A 17,513-nucleotide genomic window follows, 5' to 3' on the forward strand; every position below is an offset into this window, starting at 1 on the left:
GGGCTCAAAGAGGCCTGACCTCATTCCTCTGAACAGTCTAACTGCTCAATAGGAGCAGAGGATGAGTGGTGAGAGATGGGAGAACAGAGGCTCCAGCGGAGGTCAGCCCAGGAGAGGGGAGAGGAGTTGGAGGAAGGAAAGATACTGCCACCCGAGCCCTACTCACATGCCTTTCTTTGCTCTCCCATCAATTGTTCCTGAGTGCCAGGCACCAGGAGTGCACAGTAAGTCAAGCAGGCTGTGACCTCTTGGAGCTCAAAATTTACTTTCCCAAATATGGGGAGGAATCTGGCTAAGGGTTCCCAAGGGACTCAAGGGTCCCTTGAGTCTCTCCAGCTTGAAGATAAGTCCAACACCTCTGTGCTGTCCATCTGTCACCTGGCACAGGCCAGAGCTACTGACATCCCAAAAGGGCCTAGGACTGGTTTGTTAACTAGAGAGGGAGCTAAGGTCTCTGAGCAGGAGGCTTTGAGAAGTTACAGCTGAGCCAGGCATCCACCCCCACTTCATACAAGGCTTCCCTCCCAAATGGTGATGCCCAGCTGAGCTAGCCATCTTCCCCACCAACCCTGACTCTCAGTGGTTCCCAGTGATTATGTGGCAATTGTGCACACCACTTAACACCCCCTGGAGGGACTGTCCTCTCTTGGCCTCATTGAAGAAGGTCTTTGTGGGTCTGGCACTCTGCTAGGGTGAGTGATGGAAACCAAGGAACCCAGATATTGTCCAGTAGATCTTAAAATTTTTTTAAATCCAAAGACATACAGGAATAAGTCTGTCCTTTTCATGTTTAAGACATAGCAGAGAGACTGGACTATAGAAATGAAATACTGAGAAAAGTTCACACAGTTCAGCTTTTATTAAAATTAAAGGATGGGAAATTAGAACATGATTCCTGTTAAAATAATACATTTGAGGAAATGTTTCTTCAGCTATTGCTGTAACTGATCAAGCATGTGATAAGTGTTCTTTTACAAGATATACAGTCCCTAACAGCCATGCAGAGAACACCAGATCGAGGATCTCACCTATGCAATATGTTGTACGGGGTGTCAGTGATCAAGTCTGACTGGCTATGACAACCACAGGGACAGAGCACCCACACAGACATACACATTCAGTGTCTTCAGTTTTCTTTCAAAGAAAGTATTTTACACATAATATGCAAATTAAACAAGAAGTACAACAAGGGTCCTCTATTCCCACTGAAAATGAGGGGAGGGGAGGACGGGGGAGCGAATAATTTACAATCTCATAACCAAACATGGCACTAGGGTGATTTGATGCTGCAAATGCCACAGTCCTGTGCATTCCTGCCATGGCTGATGCTATATCCATGAGTCACTGAGTCCCATGACGAAGGCTGCACAGGGGCTATGAGGCTGTAATTATCCACTGCAGAAGAAATCTCTTCCATTCCCAAATGCTGGAAGTGCTGCTGGCTCTCCTGCTTGGTCAGTAGAAACACAGCACAGCTGAACATGAGGGGCTTAGGACTCTAAATAGTGCAAACGCTTAAAAAAAATACATTCTAACCTCCTTGCTTCTCCAGGCAAACAGAGCCTTTAAAAACTCCAACTAACTGGAATATGAGTTTGCTCAGCCTCCCAACTTGATCCAGCTAGGTGCAAATGGGGAGCATGGAGGCAATTTAAATGGCACCTGTCCCAACAATAATAATAATAATCATAAATTTTAAAAACCATGATGCAAATGGCAGATAAATACACAAAACAGAGCCTGGAGTAGAGACACAGCTCAAGAAGCGAGTTGTAAGTGTAGTGTGAGCACCTGCAAAGCATATGCTTAACACATGGGGATCATGAGGATTGACCCCTCTTTTAAAGGTTAGAGACAAGATGCTCCCAAAAAGGGCATCATCCAGCAGCAAAGGCCTCAAGCTATTGGAAGCTTCAGATGAACAACGAGATAGAAGAGAATAAGGAATGGTCGGCTGGACCTAGGACACTATGGGAGTATGTGCTGGGGGGGCAGGCCTTTCCCTGAGGCTTCTCCATGCCACAGGGTGCCAGGCTCAGTGCCCGTCAGTGGGAGCCACCATGAGACAGCCCGGCCTCACCCCCACAGAAAGCAGACTCCAAAAAAAAAAAAAAAAAAGACACAATCAATACAGACGGGCAAGTGCTGAGTCGAACATAACATCAGTCCCTAGCAATTCAAGAAACACCAGTGACTGCGTTTTAAAATTCAGCAGACTCCCTTGAATATGGTATTTTAAAAAAAAAAAAAGGCTCATCTACCTGGAGCTACTGAAAAATATGTTTCTGAAGGGTGAGAAACAAAAGGAAGAGAGCTACAGGCATGAACTATGTTTGAGAGTGAATGATGCAAAGAACACAACATTTCATTATCATGGACAATAAAAAGCGATTCAAACATCTTGAAAAAAATATCTTATAAAAATATCTACGTTAAAATTTTAGCCTAAAAGCTATAGCTTCAATTTTATAAAAAGGCAATCTTTGAAAGGATCTGGCTCAGAAATATACAAACATTACACAACAGATATCAAAGTAAGACAGCTCAAAAAGCATCTTAGGGGATATTGCAACTGGCTTGTCGGGAACTAGAATTAAGTATTCTTATTGCATAGCAGAAAATGAGGTCAGTTTTATTTGCATAATACTGCAACTTTGTAGATGGAGAGATGCCATTGGGTACTTATGAGAAATAACTTTGGAATTCAGAATCTGACTTCTACATTGTTCAAATCAGTATCCAAGTGGCGTCTCGGCTGCTTCTAACCTTGGGCCTCAATTCCATTTCACCACCGCAATCAGATGACAGATATGCCACTGGCAAAGCTGCATTCACAAGCAGCCGTGGCCACCCTAAGTGGGGCAGTAAGAGGCTTCATCTACCACGTGACCAGCACAAACTAGAAAATAGCCTGCTGTGTCCACTGTGGAAAAAGAATCGTACCTGGTGATGAAGAGATAGCAGGTTTTGGTGGCATCTGTGGGCAGCTAGAGCAGATTGGCTTTGGTGATGACGTACCAGTGTTCTGGTCCCCGTGAAAAAGGACACATGAGGATGGAGTGCACATGGCCTTGGCAGCACGCCCAGTAGAGGCAGTGCTTTGTAGGAAGGGAGACATGAGGTGAAACCAATTGCAAAAATCCAAAAACAGAAAACATGACTGGCTAGCTTTCAGTGGAGGGACCCTTCCCCGGAAGACGACACATAAAAAATAGCCTCTCCAGCATGAAAGTCTAGCTTCTCAGTGGTGGGGGAGGGGCGGGGAATTCACCTATCATCTGAAATTGAGAGCTTCTGTGAATGGCATACATCAGATCCCAACCCTAGCCTCATCCCCATCACACAGACACACCGAAACAAGTCTCAAAATTTCCTCAGAGAAGGAGAAAGGACATTTCTCATTCCATCAGCTTCCAACCCACAGCCAGGTAGAGTTACGAAGCCACAGTCATCCCCACTTCATAGTGAGACCAGAGCACTCAACTAAAACATGCCTTGCTTCCTTTGGAGACATTTCTTCCAGGTCCCCCAAAGCTGGATATTTTAGCCTCTTCTGAAGGCTTCTAAAAATTCTGGGTACCTTGTTGTTCTCCAAGCATCTTGTTGAAGTAACATGTGCTTAACATCAGAAAGAGAAGTTTTGTCTTTAGGAGAGTTGCACATTTAGGGCACAATAAATATACAGTAAATACACAAAGTGGCTCACTGGCTGGGAAGACTTCGGGGTTTCTAACTGCAGGGGCTGGGGGATGCCAATCTCCTGCAGCACCTGCTTGGAAGTAGCCCAGTCGTATCAGAAGTCCAACATCAGGATTTATAAAGTTCCTTGGCTTCCTGTAGGTGGATTCTCAAAGTAGGGAGGGTGTCCCAGACTGCAAGGTATGAGACTATTCTCCAGACACAAGACTTCCCCTGCTTATGCCAGAAATTCCAGCATGAGCAATTTGCTAGTTTAGGAACAGCAAAACTTTAAGGTTTTTTAAATACAAATTACTCCATGCCCCCTCAAATGCCCACTCCTCAAGATGCTTGAAGTTCTATCGTTAATAATTTTTACCTGTGAATTAGCAAAGCTCTCACCAAGCTCCCTTTTTAAAATGCAAGCACATCTTAGGAGGCCTCAAATCCAGGGCCCACTGATATCTCCTACCTCACAGGGAAAGCAGTAGTGGGGTTCTTGGGGGTTGGGGAGAGGGTGCACACCCTGGAATAGGGGGAAAGCACAAGAAAAAGAAGACAAGGACATTAGACAGACTTGACCACTGTCACAAAGTGCCAAGGGCCAGCTTTAGTGGTATATTCCTTTGAAGCCATCCAATGTCCATCTGAATCACACACGACCCCATCCAACACAGGCACAAATCTATCTTTGGGTCTGGAGGAGGGTGACCTCTTATTTATCCTCCAGACCAGAACACTTCTGAGTAAAATGGGGTGCTGTGAATAATTAAACCGGGATAATAAGTATAAATGGGGACTGTCCTGTCCTGGGAAAACCTAAAAGTAGGACCCTCTCTGAGACCATTATAGGCAAGAACTGAATCCTTACCACTTTGGTTTTTTGTTTTTTTCCTATTTTTGTTTTGTTTTGTTTTGTTTTTCAGTGTTACCCGAGGCTTCTCTGAAGAGCTAGTTTTCCCAGTTGAAGAGACATTAACATCTCCCAGGCCTGGAATCTATGACATCAAAGACCAATGGCCTAAACCTGAAGACTGGGCAGTTCTCATCTGCTTCCTGTAGGAGAACTCAAGGAAAAACAGCGAGCTGAGAAGCACAGGGAACCCATTTGTCCCTTACTCTAGCACACAGAGGACACGGTGCAGCTTTGAGAATTTTCCAGCTCTTCTGCAGACAAAGTCACAGTAGTTAAAGTACATAAGTGGGTGTGGCCAGAGAACTGCCCCTCTCACTGGTTATTTCTGGACATTCCCAGACTGTCCAACTGGACCTTCAGAAGAAAGCAGCTTTAGTCGTCTCAGGGTCCCCATGGGACAAATCCAGAAGAGAGGTCTCTGTGACTTGATTTTTAACACAGCGAAAGGATCAGTAGTAAAGAAATCCAGTAGACTGTCATACACGCTCACCCCCCAACTTAGAGAAACATAGAGAAACACCATGGTCTACACACACATACACACACACTCCAGGGTCTGTATTGTCCCTGTAGAAACACCAAAACAAAGCCCAAAGGTGCTGCCTGGGGATGTCAAGACCCCCCTTGCTCAGGGCATAGGCCAGAGCACCTCAGGGGAGTGGGGGTGGGTAATGGTGTCCACACTGCAATGAACACCACCAGTCTGCCAAGTCAGAGGAGAGCAGTTCTCACAGCAGCACAGACCCTCCCAAGCAAGTTGAATCCAGTCACCAAGGTCCTGCTGTTCAGAGTCACAGGCAGCACCTGCTCCTTCCTCCACCTCCTGGCAGTGGGAGTTTGGGTCACAAGGACTTGTGAATCACGGCAACACCTAGTAAGAAAGGGGGAGAAAGTTATCATCTTAGCTTCTCCAAAATTACTCAGAGTCCCAGTGAGTTCATGAATCCAAGATATCCTGAGTCACAGCCAAGGGAAATGTGTACAATTTTTATCCTAATATTGAAGTGGACTCAGGCTGCTAGCAGCTGGCTGTTCCCCACTCCAACAGCCAAGTCCTGGCAAGACACTTGAACCTACGAGCACAGTCCCTCAAACACCACTGACTAGTGTCCTCACCCTGTGTCATCACATGGACTCACTGTGGTGACTCCCATCCCCAGCCCTAGCACCCAGCCCAACAATGCTCAGCGCCCAGGGGCAGCTATGCAGTTCTAAATTTGAATCACTGTAAGAGAAGCGATGGGTGATTCATCTCTACTTTTAGAAGACACTGGAATGAAGCAGAAAGTACAGCAGGCTGCCTTCATGAGAGCAAGAAAGATTGAATTCCATTCCTAGCTCTGCCACCAGTCAACCTGCACTATGGCTTTTGGCAAGTTCTTTGACCTCTTTAGGCTCAGTTCCCACACAAATGTCATCTAAGAGACCCTGCCAGTGTGACAATCTCGACTTTGATAAATGCTCCAGACATGTATGCTGTGTTACTGTTTTAGTCCGAGTGAACCATGCTCAGCACCTAACTATAAATCCACGCATGACCCAAAATCTCACTGTAAGGGACTGAGGCTACATGGCAGATATTACAGGTTGATTCCGTCAACATCCTTCCTACTTGCTATCCTCGACTACAGCCACCAGCAAGTTGCAAGCTCAGGTTCCCAGACTGCCTGGCAGCTAGATGTGCCATGTGACCCAGTGCTGGCCAATAAGACTGTAAAGGCAAGTGTGCCAGTGTTGCAACGCTGGCTTTGTTCTTGTTATGACTGGAATGCTCACGCAAGGCCAAGGGGAGGCAGCAGCCCTTGATAAAGCTGGCAGAATAGAAAAGAGAAGAGAAACCTGGTTCTGTCAGTCTGAGCCCCCAGGCCAACCTTGGATTTCTTTCTACTTGAGACAAATACACTCACTTCCTTATTTAGGAAAGTATCTGTCAGGGTTTCTGGTGCCTGTTGCTAAATGAAATCCTAACTTACAGGTGTTTACAGGCAGGATAGTTACTGCAGCCTTATTTTAACATAGTCCCACAACTATGAAATGTTCTGGTTGAAGATGAGATTGAGAGAACATGGCTAAAATCAAGCCAGGATACCCCACTGGAGATATTCTGCTAAGACATCTATTTCCTGTTTATTCCTGGCTAAAGGTGCAGACACAGAAGCTTCGAGGCAGGCAGAACCTGAGTCCAGGTGCCTGGTCTTGACAGCATCTTACTTGAATCTCAGACATCTCTTTCAGAAGGTAGCTTTTTTTTCTTGAAAGCAGGCTCCTGTGTTGCTTTTTCATATAACCTTTATCTTAATAATAAAAGTAATATATTCTCATTATGGGAAATCTGAAAAATGCAGAACACAAAGAAAAAAGCTTTAATCCCTTCACACAAAGAAAACCACCACTGTCTTTTTGGAATACTTTCTAGCATCTAACAATAATCACAATAATTTACTGCATGGTGTCTAATGCCAGGCAGGCATTGTGCTTAGCTCTTCACAAGTATTACTGCATTTCATTCTCACAGCACCCTAAAAGGCTTAATCTAATTTTATTCCCATTTTACAAGTAAGACAACAGGGGTTCAGTATGATAGAATGCCTGGCCCAGAGACCCAGGGCTAGTGGCAGAGCTGGGATTCAAATTCATATCTGACTCCAATATCCATCTGTAGAAGAAGCAGTAGCTATTCAACCCCCACTCCCACTACCACCAATACAGGACTGCGTGCTTGAGTTCACAAGGTTCATACAACTTTGCATCCTTTTTTAACCTAACAGGCTATTACAAATGTTTTCTCATAACATTAAAAATCCATAAACTATATAAATATCCCATAGATTATTAGCTATTTCCCTCATGTCAGACATTAAGTAATTCTCAGTTTTTTGCTATTACAAGTAAGGCCCCAATAAATTTGTCCATAAATCTTTGCGTTTTGGAGCATTTCCTTAGACTTTAAGATAATAGACTCAGTAAGTGGGTTTGAACATAAAATTGCAGGTTTGCTTGTCTCCTTCCTACCTACTTCTGGAGAGGGCAGACAATGAAGAAAGGGACATGAAATATTCAGCATATATATGAAATTCTAACCACCCACACTTAACTCTTCCCCTCTCATTAAGGCACACATGGAGTCAAGGGAAGATTCTTCACTTGTCTCACTCATCCCAGAACAGAATTACTCCAGCACCAAACTTCTTCTAAAATGTTTTATACTTAGCTAAGAAAAGCATTACAAGGTGAAAAAAACTCTAAAGGAAGAAAAAAGTTAAAGTTCATTGCAACAGAAGTCTTATGTTGAAAGAATGTGCTGCAAACTCCTTCAAATCTGCACAGCACAATCTTCCTCTGCAGTCAAACAAGATGGAATGACTGACCTTTATAATGCAAAATGGGAATCGGAAGAATATTCCTGGAGTCGTGGTATGGATTAAAAGAGATAATGACTATAAAATACTTTGGATAATGCCTGGTATGTTCTGTGCATGCTGGATCAATAATGTTATCTCTATTCCAGGTTCTGGAAAACCAGATACAAGGAACTGAACTACACCATGGATATATATTTGCTCATCTCCCCATGGACCCAACCTTAGTAGTACCAACTCTGATGCCACCCCTGCCCCTGCTACTCACCAAACCCCTCATACACACTCCCCAAGAAGCTTCCACACCCGCCTGGTGCCTTACTCTAAGGCTTACCCTGAGCTGGGGTAGCACAAAGGGCATGGACTTAGAACTCTGGGTTTGAACTCTGACTTTGCCATTTATTAGCTGTGTGGCCTTCAGCAAGTTACTTAAACTCTCCAAACCTCAGTTATATCATCCATAAAATAGACAGATACAGTCCCATTCAGCCCAAGAGTTGTTGAAAAGATGAGAACAAATGCACACTCTGTTCCTAACACACTGCCCCATGGCACGGGGCCAGCCACGCAGTAAAGGACAGCTATTTGTGTGATTGTGATCCACCCTCAAAGTTTAATTGAGCCTATCTCCTCCAGGAAGGGTTCCCTGGCTTTGCCAGTTCTCACCAGTCTTTCATGTGCTAAAACCTGTCTAGCGTATGTCATATCATTTAGAACTTGTATATGCTTCATCTTGTCTTCCCAGTTGTCCGATTCAACCCTGGACAACAACAATCGCATCTTATGCCATCTAGGAGCCTGGCACAAAGTAAACCAGGAATGGCAATGAAATTCTAAAATCTCTTGTGACAACTCAGTTCAGTTGGAAGTGGTTCGATGGAACAAATGTTATAAATTCTGAAGCTATCTTCAGGTTCACAGGGTTCGGGCAGGGGCAGGGGGTAATAAGTGCTAATTATCAATATCTGTCATGAGCGCAGAATGAAGGAGTGGTGGCCATGTAACAATTACCTGTCATCCCTGGAGGAGGCACTCAGGCCCAAGTTAAGCAAGCTCACATCCCCTCATCCCACTGGCCCACCCAACACTCATTCCCCCAGTGTGTTGGAGGCCTCTCGGATGGGCATGGAGATGGCACACACTGACCTGCATAGCTCCGCCCCGTGCTCATGTTCGTTGGAAGCAGCGTCCATTTGTCAGTGACAGGATTGTAGTACTCCACCGAAGCCAAGTTGCAGGATCCATCATCCCCTCCAACCACATACAGGAGCCCATTTACTGCACAGACCCCTGTGAGTCAAACAAAAGCCATGGGAGACATCACAGCAGGTGCACTAAGAGATCAGAATTGATCAAGAGACAAATCTGGATAGCCTGGGAGGCTCTTTTCCTCCCTTCATGGCAATACAACAGAGATTTGGCTCCACAGGTTTGAGTTTGCTAAGTGAAAGAAAATATTGACAACAGCCACTGGGCTCCAAGGATCCTTCTTCCTAACAAGATCATTTCTCTGACCAGGGAGTTTTGATTACTTATAACGTGTATGCCCCCCGCCACACACATACCTACACTATAAGTATGTAGAGCATATGGGCACAGACCCCTCTTTACTGGAAAGGTGTATACAGACCTCCCGTGCCAGGCCTGAGCTAGGGAATAAGACAATTCAGGGGACTTCGTGCATGCTACTCCTTCTCTGCTGCTAAGTTTTTCCCTGAAAAGCCCTATGTTATATCCACACTGTGTGATGCTGATGGTTATGTCTGTAATCCCTTTACAAGACTGGGTCTACATTCACACACAACTCCCAGGGATGCAGGACAGCTCCCACCCTGATCTCAGAGGGAGATGGATTTTGGGCAAGGTCTCATACAGCAGGGTCTAAGGCATAAGAAAATGTAATTAATTATTGCTCATTAAGACTTTCAAAGGCCACAGTCCAATATGTTGTGTATTTTTTCAAAATTAGATTAAGGGATTGGTGATACTCCAAAAAGTAGTAATTATCAGTGTTGCTGAAGGTACTCTCAAATACTGGTGAGACGATAAAATGGACACCCACCTGGATGGCGTCTAAAATACATGTGCTCCCTCTGATTAAAAAATTCTACTTCTGGCCAGGCACAGTGGCTCACACCTGTAATCCCAGCACTTTGGGAGGCCAAGGCAGATGGATCACTTGAGCCCAGGAGTTCAAGACCAACCTGGGCAACATGGTGAAACCCTGTCTCTACAAAAAATACAAAAATTAGCCAGGCGTGATGGCGCATACCTGTGGTCCCACCTACTCAGGAGGCTGAGGTGGGAGGATCTCTTGAGCCCAGGAGGCAGAGTTGCAGAGCCAAGATTATGCCACTACAATCTAGCCTGAGAGAGCAAGACCCTGTCTCAAAAAAAAAAATCCATTTCTGGCCTTTTATTCTAAAGAAATAATTTTAAATGTGTGCACTAATTTAGCTATAAAGACCATTTATAATAACTAAAGTATTACTTATAGGATAGAAAAGATGGAAATAACCTGTGTCCAATAGTAGATTGGTTGTTTAAATTATGATATAGTCATTTAAAATAATATCATATAAATAAGTTTAGTGTTGTAATAAGACGTTCATGAGAGATTGTAAAGTGAGTTTTTTTAAAAAACAGGTTATAAAACAGTGTTATAGTGTAATTCCATTTTTGTTATTAAAAAATAGAAATATCTATGTATGAATTTTATACAAACACACATTTACATCTCAACTGAATTCCCAGGTTCTAGATGGACTAGCTGCCTTAAGGGTCCTGTAATTCTTTGCTCATGTGGCTTAAAGCCAAATGAGAACTTGGCGGCAGGCTTAGGCAATGAGTAAATTAGTAAATATCCCCCACCCCCCGTTTACACTTCCAAGTCAGCCACGAATGGGCTTAGCAAACAGGTAATATGAGAATAATGAAAATGTATCTGCCTGAAAGTCACCTGTGTGTCCTTCCAGCCTGGGAAGTTGGGCTAAGCCAACACTTTCCTAAAGCAAAGAGGCATAAAGGATATACTGACACAGTACATGACCCACAAGGCAAAGCTCAAAAAGGAAATAGCTTAAAAGGGGCCTCATGCTCCAAGAAATATAAACCTAAATACTCTACAGTAAATCTTTCCTACAGGAAGGCATAGGAGACAAGAAGGAAAGCAAAGACAGGAATACAAAGAAAGCAATAAGGAAAGGAGAACTCATCAAGGGTCCAACTGTCCCTGCAAGGAAGGAGACTGGTTTCAAGTAGGAAGTGAGAGGTTCTCCTAGCCAGGCACTGGCAAAGAAAAGATAGAACCAAGTGCCATTGTCTGGCCCTTGTCCACAGAGCCCTGTCCTTAGCTACCTACTAAAGCTGTTGGGCAGCGGGCACTGATGGCAACCAGAGGACTTTCCCAGGTCTGTGCTCATCTGTGTGCGGTAAAAGTCATCACCCTTCACTGGGGAGAAAGGGGATCCTCTGCATCTAGGTTGCAGGATCTGCAGCTAGCTTTTGGGGTCTCAATTTCTCCCTTCCTCTAATCAAGAGCCCACCTGGCAAATGCACACTCCCTGTTCAGGATATATGCTCAGCTCCAGACCCTGGGAAATCTCCCTGCTGTTTAGAGCCAGTGTCTTCAGGGAGAAAAGGCACACAACCCCCAAAGGGGAGATGGAGAGAGCAGTCATTACCTGCATTGCGCCGGCACATGTTCATGTCTGCCACTTGCTTCCAGGTATTTGTTCCAGGATCGTAAACCTCAACGCTCTTCCTCACCAAAGGCCCATCATGCCCACCTGTGGCGTACAGCTGTCCGCTAAGCACTCCAACCCCTGAAAGGCAGAGCACAGCGTCCCAGCCTCATGCTGACTACAGTAACCAGAAATCAGGAGGCCTGGCATCCAGTCCTGGACAGCCCTGACCAGCGAGGGGACTTGGGGAGTGCCATTTTGTCTCCCTGGACCTCAGTGTCCTCACCTGTAAAACAAATATAATGACACCCTACCTGCCTCCTCATAAGACTAGCAACCTCAAAACTTTGAAATATAATGCAAATGTGACCCAAATTCTGTTTTTAAAAAACATAAAAAATATACATATATATACACACACATACATACATACATACATACATATGGGAGAGGATGTTCATAAGCAAAGAAAAAAAGACAAAAAATACTGAAAGAAATCCATTAAAATATTAAGAATAATTATTTCTGAGTGGTAAATTACATTCATTTTCCTTTTTTCCTATCTATATTGCCTAGTTTTCCTACAATGCTGTATTACTTACTCATCCTTATATTAGTTGAGTAAAGAGTTAAAAATTGAAACTAGCCACACAGCAAAAGTGCTGAAATTATCATCAGGGAGGCCTCCCTGCTGGTCGTGTAAGCAGAAGCTGACCTTTCTGCCCACTTCTCTCCTCCTGTACTGCAGAGGGCATTATTAGATCACTCACCGTGTTGATCAGCCTGAGCTGAGTGCTAGAATTGCTTCATTTACAAGTTTTAGTATAATCTTTTAAAATCCTTTTATACAACAAGAAGATGAAAGCCATAAAGAAGGAAGACAGCACAGTATCTAGAAAGTGCAACTGACCTGGTAGCTAGGACACCTGTGTTCTGGACCTGTCTCTCTGACTTGCTCACTGGGTGACCCTTCCCCTTTCTGGGCCTCAGTTTCCCTATTTGTAAAGGGAAAGAGTTGTACTAGATCAGTAGTTCACATGGACCACAGACTTCTCCACTCCATGGGCAGGCTGCATCTCAATCGACTGGGAAGCTTTTTGAAAGACAGATTCCACACTTGTCAGGAGTCAGAAAAAGTTCCTCAGGTGACTGGGATGTGCAGTCAGGTTTCAGACCCAAGAAACAGACTTGTAGACTATAACTCCATATGGATGAGGACTGTTTTTACCTTGTCCTTGTCTGCTTCCCTGTGCTCCACAGCAGTAGGTTCTCAAGAGATATTGCTTGAATAACAAAAATATAAATTAATAAAATCCCTCCCAGCAATTATGCAGGTATGCTAGTAGCTCCTAGCAGTTGCTCTAAACTAACAGCAGATGGTGCTGTTGTATCAACAATGGCTCTGTCTAACTGACAGGTTTAATAAAATTAGTTGAGTTCCAAAGCTGCCTCACCTTCCTTTCCTCCATGCTCAGCAGGAACACGCATTCCCTGAGAGATGGCCTCTTTTTTCCCCTAACCATCTGGTGGCATTGCCCACACCCTGCTGAGGAAGCGAGCTGCCTTCCAGGCACTCAGGCAACTCTGCCTCTGCCCTAGTGCAGCCTCATCCGTAAACATTCATGCAGCCGTTTCCTGGACCTAGAGCCACAGGGCCTCCTGGCACCTCAAAGGGCCTCAGGCAGCCAAAGGCCAGGGCCTTTGGACTCTGGGTCTTCAGCCAACAACACCCACCTCGACAAGCATGTGGGTTCCCAACTCCAGAGGTGAGACTTGCCCAAATCTTACGAAAGTGAAGCACTGAAGAAAGGCTGACCTGGGAGCCTGAGGCCAGGGCTCTGACAGTAACCTCAGGAAAAAGGATTGGTTTTGATTTCCTAAATCAAGGTCAGTGTGCCTCCCAGGGACACTGGACTCCCAGGCAATAGAGGTGTCACCCTCCAGGTCCTCCAGTGTAGGTAAGAGACAGGAGTAGGACCAGGTGATGTCCACCCAGCAATAACCATTTCAGCAGCGTGGCAGAGACAAAGCAGCTGTAGTCTCCAAAGGCGGCTCCCTCCACAGAGACAAGCCTGAGATTCCTAAGGCAGGTCTGCCTCACAACTTCACGCCTGGCTGCCTCCCCAGGCTTTCGGCCCTAGGAGCAGTCACACATCTCAGGGTGTGCTGCCCCAGGCATGCTGAGCTGTCACCCCTTACGTCACAACAGAGGATTTCTAGGGAGTGTGAAGACTCTACCAAAACTTTAGAAACCAAAATTTCCGAAAGAGGTTTATGATGGGAAAAGAATCATGGGATTTGTGGATCGACTTGGTTCTTAGGGAACACCTACTACAACCCTACAACCCACTCATTTCACATATAAGGAATTAGAGGCCAGAATAAGGGAAGGGATTTGCCCAAGGAAGGTCATATGGCAAATGACAGCAGACCCAGCACCAAGTCCCGGGCCTCCTGACTTCCAGGCAATGGCTCCACGTTCAGGAAGGGCCAACCTGTCAGAATCAGCAGAGACAAAAATTCCCTAAAAATAGCACTCCAAACACAAACACTTCTTAAATGGAATCATGCAGATTTTATTTTTGAAACCAGTGAGCACACAAAGGCTCCTTAAAAATATTAAAATAGCATACTTTTTAAAGAATGCTGAGGAAGTGGTCATACGTTTGGTACTATAAAACGAGATCACAACTCAATCTCCAAAAATACAAAAAAAAAAAAAAAAGAGAGAGAGAGAGAGAAAGGAATAACATTGTGGGAATGTGGCTTCCCTTCTCAGAAGTCACACAGCCTTCCCGCCAGGATCAGATTGGTAATCAGTCACCACTGACCACAGGAACCAGCAGTAAAGAGCCAGTGGACTGATGCCTCTGTCTGCCCTCAGACCCTTCCCTTTGGGCCTCTAAAACAATGGATGGGAAGACAAAGCAGGGGAGAAGGGGCTGTTGCTCCACTTCCTGAAAAATCCCAAAGGGTCATAGAGCTTCTGGTTTTCTGACAAAAAGTAGAAGTGGAAAACCTTTTGAAAAGTCATTTTTTTCGCATGTTGGGGAATAGGTTGAAGTGAGGAAAAGTGGGAGTGGGGGACATAAGTTATCTCCAGACATGAACACTAATAGCTTGGCTTTCAATCCCAGACAGGCAAGCTCAGCTTTGTCAACTGAAGACTTGTCCTACTACTTCAGAGGAATAAGACTGATAATTTAGGGACTTAAAAAGCTAAGTCTGGAGTCAGCATTACTAATTATATGACCTTGGGCAAATTACTCAACCACTGGCAGACTTCCTTTCTAAATCTGATAAGTGGAATTCATATTGTATCCACCTCGTAGGGCTGCAGTGAGGATTAAATGGATTGAGGCATAAAAAGTACTTGTTAGGACAGTGCCCGGCACATAGTAAGTAAGCCTTCACTTTCAAAAGATATAAACACCTTCACAGAAACATAAGGGATGATGAGGAGGAGCGTATTATCTCATCCATTCTCTAGTGATCCCCCAGGAAAGGTTAACTTATAAAGTACTGTGTCTAGCTGCAAAGGTGCTAGTAGGATTATATACAGCAAAATGAAAGAAGGAGGAGGTAAAATAAAATGTTAAGTTGTTGAACCAATACCCACTCGTGACTGATTAAAGAAATCACAGATTACACAAACTGGAAAAACATCCCATATTCATGGATTGGAAGAATCAATATCATTAAAATGACCATATTCCCTGAAGGAATCTACAGATTCAACACAATTCCTATCAAACTATCAACATCGTTCCTCATAGAATTAGAAAAAACAATCCTAAAGTTTATACAGAACCAAAAAAGAGCCCGAATAGCCAAAGCCAATCTTAACCAAAAAGAGCAAAGTCAGAAGTATCACATTACCTGACTTCAAATTATATTACAAGGCTATAGTAACTAAAACAGCATGGTGCTGGTACCAAAAATAGACACAGAGAACAATGGAACAGAATAGAGAACCCAGAAACAAAGCCACATACCTATAACAAGCTGATCTTCAAAAAAGTCAACAAAAATAAAACAATGGGGAAAAGACTCTCTATTCAATAAATGGTGTTGTATGTGGCTAGCCACATACAGAAGAATGAAACTAGACCTCTGTCTCTTACCATATACAAAAATTAACTGAAGATGGATTAAAGACTTAAATATAAGACCTGAAACTATAAAAGTCCTAGAAGAAAACCTAGAAAAAACTCTTCTGGGCATTGGCCTAGGCAAACAATTTATGACTAAGATGCCAAACGGAAAGTGCAACAAAAACAAAAATAGACAAATGGGACTTAATTAAACAAACAAAAAAAAGCTTCTCCACAACATAAGAAATAATCAACAGAGTAAACAGTCAACCTACAGAATGGGAGAAAATATTTGCAAATTATGCCCCCCAACAAAGGATTAATGTTCAGAATATACAAGGAACGCCAACAACTCAACAAGGAAAAAACAACCCCATTAAAAAGCAGGCAAAGGATATACATACAGACATTTCTCAAAATAAGGCATGCCAGTGTGGCCAATAATCATATGAAAAAATGCTTAACATCGTAATCATCAGAAAAATGAAGATTAAAACCACAATGAGATATCATCTTACACTTGTCAGATGGCTATTACTAAAAAGTCAAAAAAGGCCGGGTGCAGTGGCTCATGCCTGCAATCCCAGCACTTTGAGAGGCCGAGGCAGGTGGATCATGAGGTCAGGAGATTGAGACCATCCTGGCTAACACGGTGAAACCCCATCTCTACTACAAATACAAAAAATTTGCCGGGCGTGGTGGTGGGTGCCTGTAGTCCCAGCTACTCGGGAGGCTGAGGCAGGAGAATGGCGTGAACCCAGGAGGCGGAGCTTGCAGTGAGCCGAGATAGCGCCACTGCACTCTAGCCTGGGCAACAGAGTGAGACTTCATCTCAAAAAAAAAAAAAAAAAAGTTAAAAATAAAAAGACTTTCGCATGGTTGCAGAGAAAAGGGTATGCTTATACACTGTTGTAGAAATATAAATTAATACAACCTCTATGGAAAAACAGTATGGGGATTTCTCAAAGAACTCAAAATATAACTACCATTTGACCCAGCAATCTCACTACTGGGTATCTATGCAAAGGAAAAGAAATCATTATATTAAAAAGACATGTACAGTTGTTATGTTTAAAGCAGCACTACTAACTATAGCAAAGTCATATAATCGATCTAAGTATCCATCAATGGCTGATTAAAGAAAATATAGTATGTATACACCATGGAATCTTATGCAGCCAAAAAAAGAGTGAAATCATGTCCTTTGCAGCAACATGGATGGAGCTGGAGGCCATAATCCTATGTGAGATAACCCAGAAACAAAAAATCAAATACTGCATGTTCTCACTTATATGTACAGGCTAAATAATGGGTATACATGGACATAAAGATGAGAACAATAGACACTGGGGATTCCAAAAGGGATAAGTCTAGGAGGAGGGTGAAAGTTGAAAAATTACCCATTGGGTTCAATGGTCACTATTTGCGTGATGGGTACACTAGAAGCCCAAACTCGACCATTATGCAATATATCCATGTAACAAACTTGCACATGTACCCTCTAAATCTAAAATAAAGCAAAAAAATTTAAGGACCCACTTGTGAGCAAATCAGACACAGCCAGCACCCCGAGGTTCTCCCATACCTGCGCCACTGCGGCGGGTGCTCATGTCCGCCACGTATATCCATTCATTGGTCGCTGGGTTGTACTGCTCCACAGTGCTCAGACACTGGCGGGAAGCTCCATCATAACCCCCAACAGCATATAGCTTCCCTGCAACAGACAAAGTGGCTGAGTGTGGTGCCAGGGATACTGGCATGAAACCAGAGCTCAGCTGAAACC

General features: G+C 43.9%; 1 protein-coding gene across 4 annotated transcripts in view; it reads right to left on the reverse strand.

Annotated features, from left to right (window-relative positions):
• Nucleotides 1–836: 836 nt before the first annotated feature.
• Nucleotides 837–17,513, reverse strand: part of KLHL3 (kelch like family member 3) — a 276,374-nt gene continuing 259,697 nt past the window's right edge. For all 4 annotated transcript variants that reach the window (XM_055389111.2, XM_004042559.5, XM_063706795.1 and 1 more), the window contains 4 exons: nt 17,316–17,444; nt 11,637–11,777; nt 9,100–9,243; nt 837–5,465 (listed from right to left, as the gene is read on the reverse strand). In XM_055389111.2, coding sequence (XP_055245086.1) covers nt 5,437–5,465; nt 9,100–9,243; nt 11,637–11,777; nt 17,316–17,444 — 443 coding nt within the window. In that variant the 3' untranslated portion in view covers nt 837–5,436. The remainder of the gene's footprint in view (nt 5,466–9,099; nt 9,244–11,636; nt 11,778–17,315; nt 17,445–17,513) is intronic.

The sequence above is a fragment of the Gorilla gorilla genome, chromosome 4 (genome assembly GCF_029281585.2).
Source record: "Gorilla gorilla gorilla isolate KB3781 chromosome 4, NHGRI_mGorGor1-v2.1_pri, whole genome shotgun sequence".
Classification (NCBI taxonomy): Eukaryota; Metazoa; Chordata; class Mammalia; order Primates; family Hominidae; genus Gorilla; species Gorilla gorilla.